We start from the raw sequence: 15401 nt of genomic DNA, 5'->3' as shown, positions 1-15401 counted from the left end.
CTCAACAAAATTTTGTGTACAACTTCCTGACAGTAACACAAATTTATCCTGCAAATTTCAGCTCAAAATTCCAAGTCGTTTATGATATTTTGATGTATTTCTAAACCTGAAGACCCTAGCGTCACTCTGGATATTCCAGCTGGCAGAGGGAAAATTTCAAATTGATTGAATCTCAACAAAATTTTGTGTACAACTTCCTGATAGTAATACAAATATGTCCTGCAGAGTTCAGCTCAAAATCCCGAGTCGTTCATGATATTTTGATGTATTTCAAAACCTGAAGACACTAAAGTCACTATGGATATTCCAGCTGGCAGAGGGAAAATTACAAGTAATTTCAAATTGTTTGAATCTCAACAAAATTTTGTGTACAACTTCCTGACAGTAACACAAATTTATCCTGCAAATTTCAGCTCAAAATTCCAAGTCGTTTATGATATTTTGATGTATTTCTAAACCTGAAGACCCTAGCGTCACTCTGGATATTCCAGCTGGCAGAGGGAAAATTTCAAATTGATTGAATCTCAACAAAATTTTGTGTACAACTTCCTGATAGTAATACAAATATGTCCTGCAAAGTTCAGCTCAAAATCCCGAGTCGTTCATGATATTTTGATGTATTTCAAAACCTGAAGACACTAAAGTCACTATGGATATTCCAGCTGGCAGAGGGAAAATTACAAGTAATTTCAAATTGATTGAATCTCAACAAAATTTTGTTTTCAACTTCCTGACAGTAACACAAATATATCCTGCAAAGTTCAGCTCAAAATCCTAAGTTGTTGATGATAGTATTTAAAAAATGACCCTAGCGTCAATATGGATATTCCAGCTGGCAGAGGGAAAATTACAAGTAATTTCAAATTGATTTAATATCAACTTCTTCTTCTTCTTCTTCAGCATTCGCTCTGCACTTGGAGGGGTCATTCTCCTAGGAGTAATCCTCCTCCAAGGCGGGATGAGCGTATCCTGCATGCCACTACGGTTAGGTGCCAATTGGGTTTACTGGCCGAGTGGTCCGACTTTGGCGAGAGAGTCCACGCCAGCTACTCATGTTTCTCACTTGGTGGGGCCTTAGCTTGCCCTGGCATAGACACCAGGTACAAGGAACCTCGGTTTTGAGTCTCATTCGAGGAATGTGAAGAGCCAGGAATTTTAGTTCCTTGAAAGCCACGCCGGTTCATCCAGACATACGATCATGGGTTCTCCCCGGGATCGAACCCGGGCCCTATTGCGTGGTAGCCAGCAATGTTAACCACTAGGCCATGAGGCTCCTTGATTGAATCTCAACAAAGTTTTGTGTACAACTTTCTGACAGTAACACAAATATATCCTGCAAATTCCTGCTCAAAATCCCAAGTCGTTCATGATATTTTGATGTATTTCCAAACCTGAAGACCCTAGTGTCACTCTGGATATTCCAGCTGGTAGAGGGAAAATTACAAGTAATTTCAAATTGATTGAATCTCAACAATATTTTATTTACAACTTCCTGATAGTAACACAAATATATCTTGCAAATTTCAGCTCAAAATCCCCAGTCGTTCATGATATTTTGATGTATTTCCAAAAAAGACCCCGACTGTTTTGCTAATTGCCACATATCTGTCTGTTACATACCTTGCTAATTGCCACATATCTGTCTGTGTTGCAAACCTTACTAATTGCCACATATCTGTTTGTGTTCTTGAGATACATACCTTGCTAATTGCCACATATCTGTCTGTGTTACATACCTTGCTAATTGCCACATATCTGTTGGTGTTCTTGAGATACATACCTTGCTAATTGCCACATATCTGTCTGTTACATACCTTGCTAATTGCCACATATCTGTCTGTTACATACCTAGCTAATTGCCACATATCTGTCTGTTACATACCTTGCTAATTGCCACATATCTGTCTGTTACATACCTTGCTAATTGCCACATATCTGTCTGTTACATACCCTGCTAATTGCCACATATCTGTCTGTTACATACCTAGCTAATTGCCACATATCTGTCTGTTACATACCTTGCTAATTGCCACATATCTGTTGGTGTTCTTGAGATACATACCTTGCTAATTGCCACATATCTGTCTGTTACATACCTTGCTAATTGCCACATATCTGTTGGTGTTCTTGAGATACGTGACACGCTGTATGATCTCTTTATGTGGGCTGAAATTAAACAAGATTTATCAAATATTTTAACAGTTTTTAAACAATCGGTAACAGTGGATTGATGGCTAAATACGCTAGACCCATAATGGCAACAGCACCCTACATGAGCTCCAGACCAACAGACGATAGACACTTGTGACATTTAAATCTATTCTGACCTCCTTTGAATGCGACTTAAAACCAGAATTCTTCAATGTGGTATCTTGCATTTGATAGCAGGAAACTCCGCCCGTGTAGCTCGTGACCCCTTAAACATAGAGATACAGTAGAACCTCTCTTAGCGGACACCTCTCTAATAAGGGCACTGGTTTTGGTCCCAAACATGTCATTTCCATTCAAATTGACCTCTATAATCAGGACACCTCTCTATAAAGGACACCCTCTTTTTACACTAGTTTTGGTCTCAAATGGTTGTTTCCATTCAATTTGACCTCTCTAATCAGGACACCTCTCTATAAAGGACGGTCAAGGTCACTCCCAAGGGTGTCTTTAATAGAGAGGTTATACTCTATCAACCCAAATTGATGCCAAACCCAAGTTGCATGCACAAATCGAAAAAAACAAAAAAAGAAGAAAACAGTTACCTTGGTAACAACTTGAGATCCTTCCACGCCGGTACCTGTGTCGATTTCACCTTATCGTCTCTCTCGTAGAAATCTAGCAACATGTGGGAGGCGAACTTGTCCCAATCCACGGACCCCTCACGTGTGACGTCAACTTTGTCGAAGAGCTCTCCATACTGAGAAGATAGAAAGGTTTGATCAGAGAGCTTCAAACTAATGTTGACTTTTCCCACTTTTAAGGGGTATGCTTTTTGTAATTACTCGTGGTCTAGGAAAACAGAAGTGCGTATGATGTTATACAGTTGACATGGCAACAGGCCATAACCATGGCAACGACCCTCACCTCTTCTCGTGATCCTTTATTCAAAATAACCGTCAGCGCTTCAGTGAACTGATCCCGCGTTAGACTCAATTTGTTGTCGTAACCATCGCCATCAGCCTGAAACAAAAATGAGATGTATTACAGTGGAACCTCCCTTAGAGGTCACCTCACTATTAAGGACAACCTCTCTATTCAGGACAACTTCTCTATTCAGGACAACCTCTCTATTAAGGACATCCTCTCTATTCAGGACAACTTCTCTATTCAGGAGAACCTCTCTTTTCAGGACAACCTCTCTATTCAGGACAACCTCTCTATTCAGGACAACCTCACTATTCAGGACAACCTCTCTATTAAGGACACTAGATTTGGTCCCAAATTGGACGTTTCCCTTCAAGTTGACCACTCTAATCAGAACACCTCTCTAATAAGGACAGCACTTGTCAGTCCCAAGGGTGTCCTTAATAGAGAGGTTCTACTATACGTTCCTTTCACCCAACTTAAGCTGAGTAAATCCACTAAATGTATAGTTAAAGCTCCTTTAAAGGGGTACCCTGTGCGTGATAACTGGTGGACCAAGAAAATAGAAATGCAGTTATGTACAATGCCATGGTGCAGTTATTATGTATACAAATTTGCTGAAACTTGGTATGTAAAGTATTTGTATATCTGTCTATAACCAGAATGCTGAAATATATATTTAGTATGTATTCACACAATTGGAATTTTTTAATTCCAATTACAAATTTCAAATATTTAACAAATGGCATTATACCAATTAGGCATATTTTATACTAACCATAAAGGCATCTTGCAGTGCCTCCAAATCTTTTATATTGAGACGGTTTTCAAGCTTTACATCTGGCAATGGGTTGGCTTTCCTGAAAGAAAATGAAACCATATTTTGGACATGATGAGGAATAGCCTAGAGATTGGATCAGGATGGATCAGATACGTTGGAGGAGCCTTATAGTGGTCAACACTGCTGGCTACCACACAATAGGGCCCGGGTTCAAGCCCAGGGAGGAACCAGGATTGTTTTTCTGGATGTTCGAACCAGCATGGCTTTCAAGGGAACACAAATTCCGGGCTTTAAAACAAGTTTGAGATGTTAGAGGTATAGTGTGAAATTAATAGCATTCCGCAAAGATGAGGTCACTGCAGCTGCTGCCCTCTATTTCCCCATCGCTGAATTACAGGCAATGTCGGACAAACATGCGGTTTCGTAAGGGATTCAGGCTTTTTAACTAGGGCAGTTAGATTCAATCTGGCACATGTCCGAGTGTTGGAAATACTACATAATTGTTCTGAATATTTCTCTCTCTGACTCTATGGTATCATTCATGCTAAAAACAATGCAGGGTCAAAGATAATTGACTTTGAAATAAGCTCAAATGCGTAGAAATAAGTGTCGATGTCCGACTGTCACGTGACAATGACCTTGTGAGCTATAAATAGTAACTTCGCGGGACGCTATTGATTCGGGTCTGTTGGATGAGACTAGTAAAAACCAGGGTGTCAATGGCAGGGCGTGATGAGCTCAAGCCACCTTGGAGGAGGAATACTCCCTGGAGAAAAATCCCCTCCGAGTGCTGAGCGAACGCTGAAGAAGATGAAGAAGAAGAATGGCAGGGCAGGGCAAGTAAAAGATCCAACACAAGTGGACAGGAGTATATTTTAGTGGACTCCATTATCCATACCAGCGGCACGTCAGACCAGAATTAGAAAGAGTAGGAAGGGTAGGCCTACTGCCGTACTGGTATGTCAAAAAACCATATGTGACATCTGTGCCGTATCAATTTTTATGAATGGATGATAAAAAGGAGCAACTGCAGAATAGCCGTGACACTCTGTGCTAAATGATAGGAATTGTGTACATAAATATGTACAGAGCCGAGGGACAGAGTGTACATAATGTACAGAGCTACTACTGTCCCGGCTATTCTGTAGTTAGGCCGATAAAAATACTAACCTGCTAGCAACACCATCAAATCCAGAGCGACTTGGACTGGTGACTGTAGACATCCTGATGAGGAACTAATCTAATCTAATTGATAGTTGTCAATTAAGACTTGATTGACAGCTGCATTATTTTGCAAGTGCACCTTTCAACAGGCTCGAAAAAGCCTCCTAGCCCGACTAATACGGCCATTAACTGGGACTCAGTCTTGGCCACTTTCTACCTCAGTTATGTCTATCACGAAATATGTTAATTTGTCTGATAAAGTCACGCAAAAGAGCCTGTTTTCAATCAAAACAATCACTTTATTGAAAATTTCTCACATTTGTCCACCATTTTGAAGCTTTTAGTGTTGCCTAGCACGTGACTACAATTACGCCTGCCGATTGGCCAACACTAATTGCTTTAAAGCGGATCTCGCATTTTTAAGCTGGCAGTGCCAATTGGAAAGTGTACTGGGTGTTTCAATAAAAACTGTTCAAAAGTTTGTCAGGCATCCTTCTACAGATCACTTATACATTTATACATTATATCAAAAAACGTTTGTTGAGAAAGCAACCATTTTTATGAATATTTGGGACACCATTCACAGGCATTTGAGGCAAATAATAGTGAATAAATTACCAAATAATGGTCTTAATAAGCCAATATTTGCCTCAACTGCTTAAGGCCAGCAAGGATGTCTTGATCCCTTAAATGCCTTTTTTGAGAGTGGGAAGCCCTCATGCATAGGCGTGGTAGGCCCACTTTTTTATCAGGGTCCGGAGAGAGTGATCGCTTCTGGGGCACTCCTGGTCATAAAACCTGCAATATGATGATGATATTGATGATGATGAGGAGGAGGAGGAGGACTGGGTGGATTTGATTGGATGAAAATTGTCGTGGACGGAACATCATTTTCGAGCTTTATTAATTGATAAGGCTCAATTATGAGACCTAGACACACTATTGTACCCTTTGATTATTGATTCGTTTTTCTCCTTAAGATGTAGAGAACAGTCTTGCGCAGTAATTTCAAATTCTAGGGCTGAATTATGTAGAGTAGACTAACCGTTGTACCCCTTATCCCTGAGGGTAAGATGCAGAACACTTTGACCTGCCTATGGTTGTAATGATTCATTAAGTCGAAGCAAACCATTGTATCCATTAGTTGAGTTATGGATATTTTTTTATTCAATATAAGAGTTCACATACAGTGAAAGACTTTTGTTTGCTAGTAATTGTAGAGGTGATTATTCCTATAAATCCTATAAATCTAAAAAAATATTGATAAAAGAAATATATATACATGTAAGATATGAAAAATTTAATAAGATATGAAATAAGATATGAAAAATTTAATAAGATATGTAATAAGATATGAAAAATTTAAAAAGAAATATATATAAAAGAAATGAAAAATGAAAAAGAAATAAAATATATATAAAAGAAATAAAAAATGAAAAAAGAAATATATAAAAAAATAAAAAAATGAAAAAAGAAATATATATGAAAGAAATAAAAAATGAAAAAGATATCTTCGTCCCTGGGTGGGCTTGAACCACCAACCTTTCGGTTAACAGCCGAACGCGCTAACCGATTGCGCCACAGAGACTCGGTTGGAGACAGATGAAATTTGTTACTACTTAATCAAAACGTAGACGACCTCGTTACCCGGCGAGAAAAGGCTTTGTCGACGAGATTGAAAAATGGTGGACACGAATTGCAAAACACACAATTTGTGCACCAAAACACCGATTTTCTCAATATTCTTAGACATAATCTCGCCGGTTAAGTCATAAACAGAAAGAAAATGATATGTTGTAGACAAAAATCATAGGTTTTTTGGACAATGGCCTACATGAATATGAGTTTGAGGGCGTTTTGTGAGAAAATTCACCCAGTCAGAAAATCTTCAGTTCTGTACTTCGGTCCGCTTGGACAATTTGAGGTCACCCAGGGTCGAACAAGGACATTGCATACAGTGTGTCAACAGTTCAGAGGCCAGATTAGGTCTTCTTCGAAACTTAACAACAAACTTTCAAGTGACAGTGTTGTCACTCCTGCTTCATCTGTGATACTTTCAAGGAATTACTGCCATAGTCGTGGACCAGCGACAACTCTGGACGATGGACACCACCGTGTGGCACCACCCTGGCGGATATTGTTCTTCGGTAGTGATAGGTTTGGCATCGCTGGACTTCACGCTCTTAACTTAAATAGGTAAATCAGTTCTACGAAACTGGATTATATTGACATAAAGTATGTTAAGTGTAATTTTCCGACTTCGCTGTCCGTTGTGTCTCTCGTCCTTGACCTTCGTCTCGTTCTATGGTCAGCTGATTGTGCAACAAAGGTAAACAATTCACACGAACACCTAATTAAATAATGGTATAACAGTATTTACCTTTCTCCATGTCTAATTCCTCTAAACCTCTTCGAATATTCACTTCTAAATCTCAATGTACACTGGAGCTGACTGGCTGGCTTGGAAACTGTTCCCGACTGTTGTGAGAGCTGCCCTTTATATACAGGCAACAATGCAGCCTCCAGCAGCCTGGACACGGTTACCAACGCAAACCCTGTTGTAGTGCAGCAACAACAAACCTTAACCTGAGTGGCCAATTTAGCCAAATTAACCAAAGACACTAATAATATTGAAATATACTACATAAGTTTAGGGTGCTGAACAGTCATGCACATCTTATAGGATTGTCTGAAGTGAATTTATCTTGGCTTTAGTAGGCCTATCTGACGTGTTCTGAGTGAGTGCATTTGTTCAGTTTCCAGGTTATGACTCGAGTTGCATTAACAAGCGTCTTTGACCCTAAAAACCTTTAATTGAGATAGTTTTTTTTCCTGACCCGAGGTTGTGAAGGCCTATCTGGCAAGGAGTGTTTAAAATTTACTGGAGTGGATCAAGGAGTCAGAGTCTTTTAGAAAAGGACGCACTTCAGAGAGAGGGACAATCTTGTGGTTTTAAGATTCAATTGACCAAGGTCATGATGAGTTCAAGACTATTTTGTGCCTCTCCACCTGCTTATACAAGGTCAGGTGTGGTGCTCCGTGAGAAGTTCAAAACTGTCCATTGAGAGATCATTTGAAACTACTGGATAACTTGGAGAGAGTCATCCCTTTTCTTTTTATGGAGAGAGACACCTAGGCCTTGGTCTCTTCTGATGATTTAATTGTCATTTTCTTTCAGGTTGGAAGGAGGCAAGCAGAAGGTTGTAGACTCCCTGGAGGTGGTAGCAATTTCTAAGCCAGTAAGTTTCTCGAAAGTTACAGAGGACTAATTTCTCGATCACCCATATAACCCAAATAACTGCCGTCAGCATTACTTTCTGTCAGCATTACTTTTCGTCAGCATTACTTTCCGTCAGCATTACTTTCCATCAGCATTACTTTCCGTCAGCATTACTTTCCGTCAGCATTACTTTCCGTCATCATTACTTTCCGTCAGCATTACTTTCCGTCAGCATTACTTTCCGTCAGCATTACTTTCCGTCAGCATTACTTTCCGTCAGCATTACTTTCCGTCAGCATTACTTTCCGTCAGCATTACTTTCCGTCGGCATTACTTTCCGTCGGCATTACTTTCCGTCGGCATTACTTTCCGTCGGCATTACTTTCCTTCGGCATTACTTTCCGTCAGCATTACTTTCCGTCCGCATTACTTTCCGTCAGCATTACTTTCCGTCAGCATTACTTTCCGTCAGCATTACTTTGGTGATGGACAAAAACCGGTCGACTTCTTCATCACATGAGGTTACAGTGGAACCTCCCTTTGTGGACACCCTTTGTGGACACCTCTCTAATAAGGATACCTCTCTATAATGGATGGCAGTTTTGGTCCATAACTGTTTGTTGCCATTCAATTTGACCTCTCAAACAGGACACCTCTCTATTAAGGACAGTACTTCTCAGTCTCGAGGGTGTCCTTAATAGAGAGGTTGTACTGCAGTTATAGAATTTGATCAGTGAAACATTTGTAGAAAAGGTTGTGAGCTCGGGGCGATTTCATTTCAAATCCTAGGTGAATCACATGTAGTGTCGAATTCTGGCCCCAGAAAAAGGCCAAGTGTCGACTCAGTGTCAATCGCCTGACAAGGGGGGTAGAGGGTTTAGATTGACTGCTGCATGAATATTGACATCACTCCTTCTTTCAGACTCCAGTGAGAAGTTATGCAGCAAAAGCTGGACTTGAGACGTACGACTGGCCTGTACCTGTCAATCATAATAAATATGACGTCGGTGTGGTGGTGTCGTTCGGTCATCTTATCCCGAACGAGATCATTCACATGTTCCCGTAGTAAGTTCTGTTCTGATAGAATTCTCTGTCTTTCTTTTTATTGAAACATTTCTGGGGGTGCGATACAATTCATCTCTATCTCTATCTATCTGTCTATCTATGTATCACATTTATATAGCGCCCTTATCAGTCCTATATTGGGCCGTTCAAAGGCGCTTAACAAAAACAGAGTCTCTATAAGAAGTATCGTCTTTGACAACAATAAACAATTCTAATGTTCGTAATGTTGTTGAAAAAGGTGGGTCTTCAGGAGTGTCTTAAAAAGTTGTGATGGAGTCCGCATTTCGAATATTACTAGAGAGGTCATTCCAGAGTGCTGCTGCGGCACACTGGAATGTACGCTCGCCAAATCTAGTCTTTGTGCGCGGGAGCACTAGCGAGATGGTATCTGCTGATCGAAGTACTCGCCGTGACTGACGGATCTCTAAAAAGTCAGACAGGTACTTGGGGGGGGGTTCTGTCTCGAGGGCATGTCGTATGCGCTGGTGCTTGATCTGGTGGTTAGGCATAGTGGGACAATGCATCAATGGTAACTGGAGTGGGCTTCTGGAGTCAGTCGTCAGAGCACCGTGTGATCTAGTTTCAATACAAGGCTAGATAGGCATTGGAGAAATTAAGAGGTTTTGTACAAATATATCGCATTGCAGAGCATACTCTTGCTTAGAATTTTGGTGTTTGTTTTAAGCCATTGTTTTTTTCGTTGACCATGGGGTAATTTTTTCTGTTGGAGTTTATTTCTATAATGACATTGTATAGTACCCCCAGGTATATGGCACGACTTAACCCGCAGGTCATGAGGGAATTCCTTTATGGCCCAGTGGTTGGCGCGTTGGCCCCAGAGTGGAAGTTAAGCAACGTTGAGCGCAGTGTATAGTACCCCCAGGTATATGGCACGGCTTAACCCGCCGGCCATGAGGGAATTCCTTTATGGCCCAGTGGTTGGCGCGTTGGCCCCAGAGTGGAAGTTAAGCAACGTTGAGCGCAGTGTATAGTACCCCCAGGTATATGGCACGGCTTAACCCGCCGGCCATGAGGGAATTCCTTTATGGCCCAGTGGTTGGCGCGTTGGACCCAGAGTGGAAGTTAAGCAACGTTGAGCGCGGTCAACCTTTGGATCGGTGACCGGCGCGTACATACAGACATAATCATGCAAGACTACACCTGGTTCATGTCAAATTGAACACAGAGAGGAAGACCTGCTTCTTTTTAAAAAACTGCCTGTGTGTATCACGAGGGCTCACAAGACAATTCTTATTGATCATGTTTTGCTGTCTTTCGCAGCGGGATTCTCAACGTTCATCCGAGTCTTCTTCCAAGATGGCGCGGGGCTTCGCCCATCGCCCACACAGTACTCAACGGTGACGAAATAGCGGGAGTGTCCATAACCGAGATACGGGCAAAGCAGTAAGAAAGTTGTTTCAATTGCTTCAAGAAATCGACTTTATTTTTATTGTCGATTTGTGTCAAAGTTAGAGGGCGTTATTGTTTATCAAGTTCTAATATCTGAATTAACAGATGAATGAATCAAAATAGGCCTCAATGTTCATTTTTACCATTAACCTTTTAAGCACTAAAGGTATTTTAATAATCACACCGGTCCGACAAAGTTGGGCTGAATAGAACATGTATAGGGTAGAATCTGGGGAATCCCCTCCGTGTGTTTCTAAAACCCGGACTAGGCCATTTGCTGCAGCCGGAACGAAGTTCTAACGTGTACTCTACTGCTCGCACAGATGCGAGATTAGGCCGTAACGACGGAAATTGGCTCCTCGCAGCAGTGTGAGATTAGTCCTCAAAGGGTTAACTGATACTAACTGAATTAGAGGTCAGTCAAGTGACAGATGTATCTCAGAAATTTCGTAAAATACCGGAATCAATTTTATCTTCAGACAAAACTGTGAAGAGATCATCGTCTTCATTTGTTTTCGTTCTGTTTTCAGTTTTGACATCGGTGCTGTCCTTCTGAGCGATATCTGTGAAATGCACCCGAGGATTACGACCCCAGAGCTTACACGGACCCTCGGACTGATGGGCGCACAGCTGGTAAGAGAGAAACATCAGTAGTTCAAGATGTTCTCTAAATCCGGCCTTAGATGGAGTCATCAGGCCAATAAACCCAATTGGCATCTAACCATAGTGGCATGCATAAATACTCATCCCGCCTTGGAGGAGGAATACTCCGTGGAGAAAATCACCTCCAAGTGCTGACCGAACGCTGAGAAAGAAGAACATCCTCTAAGTCTAAGATGACGCACATTCAGGTCTTGCTGAACATGCCACATTTTCAATTCATTGTATTTTTTGCAGCTTCTAAAGGCATTATCCAACTTGCCCAAACTGGAACAGAATGAGGTCGAACAGGATTTATCCGGAGTTACTTATGGTGAGTGTTGACGGGGTGGGTGAAGTTGAGGGGGGCGTCGCCTAAACTGCTGGCGCCAAAATGAGGCGCAATGAACAGTAGAACCTCTCTATTATGGTCACCTTTGGGTCTGACAAGTGCTGTCCTTGATAGAGAGGTGTCCTGATTAGAGAGGTTGATTTGAATGGAAACAACCACTTAGGGATCAAAAGTAGTTATATTCTGTAAAGAGAGGTTGTCCTTAATAGAGAGGTGTCCGCTAAGGGAGGTTCCATTGTATTTTACATAAGAAATTACACAATGTTTCATGGCATTTTAGAATAAATAACTTAGTTCGAATGCACCTAATTTTATGTCTCAATTCTTCCAGCTCATAAAATCAAGCCCTCCATGGGTCGGGTGGACTGGGTGACTGAGACGCCAGAGGACATAGACCGCCAATACAGGGCCTTGGCAGATTCAGTAAGTAGACCATCTTATTAGGTCAGCGTGACCTACTTTCAAGGTCGTGTAGACTGGGTGACTGAGACACCAGATGACATAGACCGCCAATACAGTAAGTAGACCATCTTATTAGGTCAGCGTGACCTACTTTCAAGGTCGTGTAGACTGGGTGACTGAGACACCAGAGGACATAGACCGCCAATACAGTAAGTAGACCATCTTATTAGGTCAGCGTGACCTACTTTCAAGGTCGTATAGACTGGGTGACTGAGACACCAGAGGACATAGACCGCCAATCCAGGGCCTTGGCAGATTCAGTAAGTAGACCATCACATTAGGTCAGCGTGACCTACTTTCAAGGTCGTGTAGACTGGCGTGTCTGACACCAGACAACATTAACAGGCAATACCGGGCCTTGGCAGATTCAGCATGTTGTACTATTTTGTCAGTGTGACCTACTTAGGTGCGACCTACTTTCAGACAACATGGACAAGCAGTATGGGGCCTTTGCAGATTCAGTAAGAAGACCTCTTCATAGGTCAGCGTGACCTACTTTCTGGTGTAACGAAGTTCAAGGTCGTTACGTATTGCAAAGGTCAAGATCATTGAGTTACTGATCTCTGAATTTGCTGCCAATGTTGACGAAACTGAGAAGACTGAAACAAAGTCTAAAATGTGTAAAACTTGTTTGCTGCACCGGCCGAAGAAATTTCTTTTGGAGAACGCTAGCACTGCAGAGGAAGCCTTTGTATTATTATCTGACGCCCATTTCCCTCTTGTTCCAGATTAGTCTTAGAAGTGAATATCTAGATCATCCTGTGAAGTTGTTAGACATGGTAGAACCAAAAGATATGAAAGGTTGGTGCTTTTTTTATAATATCTTGCTAAGAATCTGGCAGGTATTCCAACATGCCGCGCTGGCCTTCCGTAGGAAAGGAGATAATGTCACTGAAAAGACTGAAGTTATAATTACAGAAATTTTAAATAGAAATGATCATTTCTGCCCTGTCCACCCTTCAGTGGTGTCCACCTTACTGTAGTACAGTAGAACCTCTCTATTAAGGACACCCTTGGTACTGACCTATGCTGTCCTTAAAAGAGAGGCGTCCTGATTTATTGACGTCAATGAATGGAAAGGACAGGTTTGGGACCAGAACTACAGTGGAGCCTTCCTTAGCGGACACCTCTCTATTAAGGACAACCTCTCTATTAAGGACACTAGTTTTGGTCCCAAGTTGGTTGTTTCCATTCAATTTGACCTCTCTAATCAGGACACCTCTATTAAGGACAACCTCTCTATCAAAGACTCTAGTTTTGGTCCCAAGTTGGTTGTTTTCATTCAATTTGACCTCTCTAATCAGGACACCTCTCTAATAAGGAGAGCAATTTTCTGTCCCGAGGGTATCCTTGATAGAGAGGTTCTACTGTAGTGTCCTTATAAGTGAGGGTGTCCTTAACAGAGAGGTTTTACTGTAGTGTCCTTATTAGTGAGGGTGTCCTTAATAGAGAGGTGTCCGTTAAGAGAAGTTCCACTGTACATCCTATTTTAGTCATCTTTTTATCACAATTTTCCCCGTAATGTTCCAGAAATTTCCAAGGAGCTGTCGTCCAAATTCACTGCCTACAACATGTTGCGTTCATATCGGACGGACTTCAACGAAGACGTGATGATTTTTCACAATTACGTCCCCGCGGGTCTGCCGTTTTACCACAGGCAGGAGAAGATACTATGTATCAAGTGTAAGGTGAGTGTATGTTTAAAGGTGAACTAGAGCCAGGTTCCGGGGGGTTAAATTGACTGTCTTAGGGTGACAAATATACTCACTTACGGCACTGCAGGGTTTCCGCCAGAGGGGATTCATCCCCCCCTAAAATATTTCAAGGGGGATATCCCCCCTTAATTTTGAGCACTAAAGTTAGTTTTACTGTCAAATGAGTAATTTTCATGATTTGATATGTAAAATAAGAGCATTTGGGAGCCAATTGTTGCAGTTTTAGGGCCAAAAAACGTCTCAGGAGGGGTCATATACCCTTTTTAAGAAAAAAAAAATTTTAGAAAAAATTTTTTTTTTGCTCCCCTCAAATTTAATCCTGGCGGAAACCCTGTGATATACACACTAGGTCAAATTAGTTTCAGCACCAAATATATTCCTCAATTCTTGAATAAGCGGACCCTGGGCTATAGAGGCCAATCTAGTAGAAGTAAAACTGGATACCGTCACTAGTTTACAACAATGTCCATCGGTCCCTATTGTTGGGCTGTTGTGTTGCTCGACCGACGCGCGTTTCTGCCCCTCTAGGCTTCATCAGGGTGGCTGGGGTTGACTTGCATCTGTCTTGTTCCAAGTTCACAGTTTGAATGACATCATGACTCCGGGGTGGTTTCTCAATGACGTTGTGACGTTATAGACTTTGTTGCGACTCTGTTGTTGAAACATTCTGTTGTAGTCAATAGAGGCCAGTCTCCCTGAGATTTTCTCTTCACCAAATATGATAATTTCGTCTTTTCTTTTCCAGAGTGGCTGGGTTGGATTCCATAACGTCGTGATTAAGAAGACGATGTCTGCGGAAGCGTTTTACAATGGCTACCTCAGCAAGCCGTACAATCGGGGAGTCCTATTCCATAGTTTAGACAATGCCATTAATAAGTACATTTTGCGTACAAAAGTCGAGGCATAGGAAACGAGTTTTGAATTCGAAAGTGGAAGTTCTGAAGATAAAGGAAACCTGTCATGAAATGCTTATAAAAATGGGGAGTTTTGAACAGCCCAGCAGGAATAAGCTTCAAGGATAAATCTTAGCAGTTTCAAGTTCACCTCAGGTAGTTGATAATGTGAACTGGGCATCTGGGTAACATTGCATAACATTACTGACTCCAGTGAATGAACTGCATAAGAGACCATGACCAATTTAGTTATTTTTACTGCGGTCAGCTAGTCTAAATAAAGATTTGTACCAAAACTGGATCTCTTCAATAAATGTACATGTATATTGGTGCCAAAGTGGAGGATAAGGAGACTGTACAGTTTTGAATTGGAAAGAGGATATTTCGAAGATTTTCGGACGAAGGTTACATTTTCAGTATCAAACAAGACTGTTCTGTTCGAGGAAATGGTGTCGTCATCTTTTGCGTTCATGGAATGGGCGGAACTGGACCTGCTGGGGGTAAGGGAGCGGGTCGCCCCTTTATTGAAGGGTGTGGAGAAAACTGGACCCCGCTTAGTCAATTTGTTGCTGTAATGTAAATATTGTTATTCATGAAATAAAAAATGACACAGAGTGTAATAAGA

General features: G+C 41.4%; 2 protein-coding genes and 1 non-coding gene across 6 annotated transcripts in view; 1 reads left to right on the top strand and 2 right to left on the bottom strand.

The window, feature by feature from the left end:
* The window catches only part of LOC135498748 (WD repeat-containing protein 49-like), a 33951-nt gene extending 28603 nt beyond the window's left edge, over positions 1–5348 (bottom strand). For all 4 annotated transcript variants that reach the window (XM_064789146.1, XM_064789150.1, XM_064789148.1 and 1 more), the window contains exons 1-5: positions 5027–5348; positions 3854–3935; positions 3076–3171; positions 2754–2908; positions 2097–2166 (exon numbers count right to left, since the gene is read on the bottom strand). In XM_064789146.1, the coding sequence (XP_064645216.1) occupies positions 2097–2166; positions 2754–2908; positions 3076–3171; positions 3854–3935; positions 5027–5079 (456 nt within the window). In that variant the 5' untranslated portion in view covers positions 5080–5348. The remainder of the gene's footprint in view (positions 1–2096; positions 2167–2753; positions 2909–3075; positions 3172–3853; positions 3936–5026) is intronic.
* A 1186-nt stretch (positions 5349–6534) lies between these two features.
* Trnan-guu (transfer RNA asparagine (anticodon GUU)) lies at positions 6535–6608 on the bottom strand. Its single transcript has one exon. It is a non-coding gene; the product is annotated as a tRNA-Asn (tRNA).
* A 103-nt stretch (positions 6609–6711) lies between these two features.
* LOC135498897 (methionyl-tRNA formyltransferase, mitochondrial-like) lies at positions 6712–15377 on the top strand. The gene is made up of 10 exons (XM_064789414.1): positions 6712–7216; positions 8199–8259; positions 9163–9305; positions 10587–10709; positions 11246–11348; positions 11613–11688; positions 12038–12129; positions 12897–12969; positions 13699–13856; positions 14629–15377. Exons 1-10 carry the CDS (start codon positions 6846–6848, stop codon positions 14788–14790), a joined length of 1362 nt encoding a protein of 453 aa, XP_064645484.1. The 5' UTR covers positions 6712–6845; the 3' UTR covers positions 14791–15377.
* Positions 15378–15401: the final 24 nt, after the last annotated feature.

The sequence above is a fragment of the Lineus longissimus genome, chromosome 14 (genome assembly GCF_910592395.1).
Source record: "Lineus longissimus chromosome 14, tnLinLong1.2, whole genome shotgun sequence".
Taxonomy (NCBI): Eukaryota; Metazoa; Nemertea; class Pilidiophora; order Heteronemertea; family Lineidae; genus Lineus; species Lineus longissimus.
The sequence above is the reverse complement of the archived record's forward strand: the minus strand, read 5'-3'. Positions and strand labels throughout refer to the sequence as shown.

Bases quoted from the DNA above. Each gene is read 5' to 3' on its own strand.
- LOC135498897 (XM_064789414.1), top strand. From the start codon at position 6,846: ATGGCCTACATGAATATGAGTTTGAGGGCGTTTTGTGAGAAAATTCAC. The intron at 8,260-9,162 runs GTAAGTTTCTCG...TCCTTCTTTCAG, and splicing joins TGGTAGCAATTTCTAAGCCA to ACTCCAGTGAGAAGTTATGC. The intron at 9,306-10,586 runs GTAAGTTCTGTT...TGTCTTTCGCAG, and splicing joins ATCATTCACATGTTCCCGTA to CGGGATTCTCAACGTTCATC.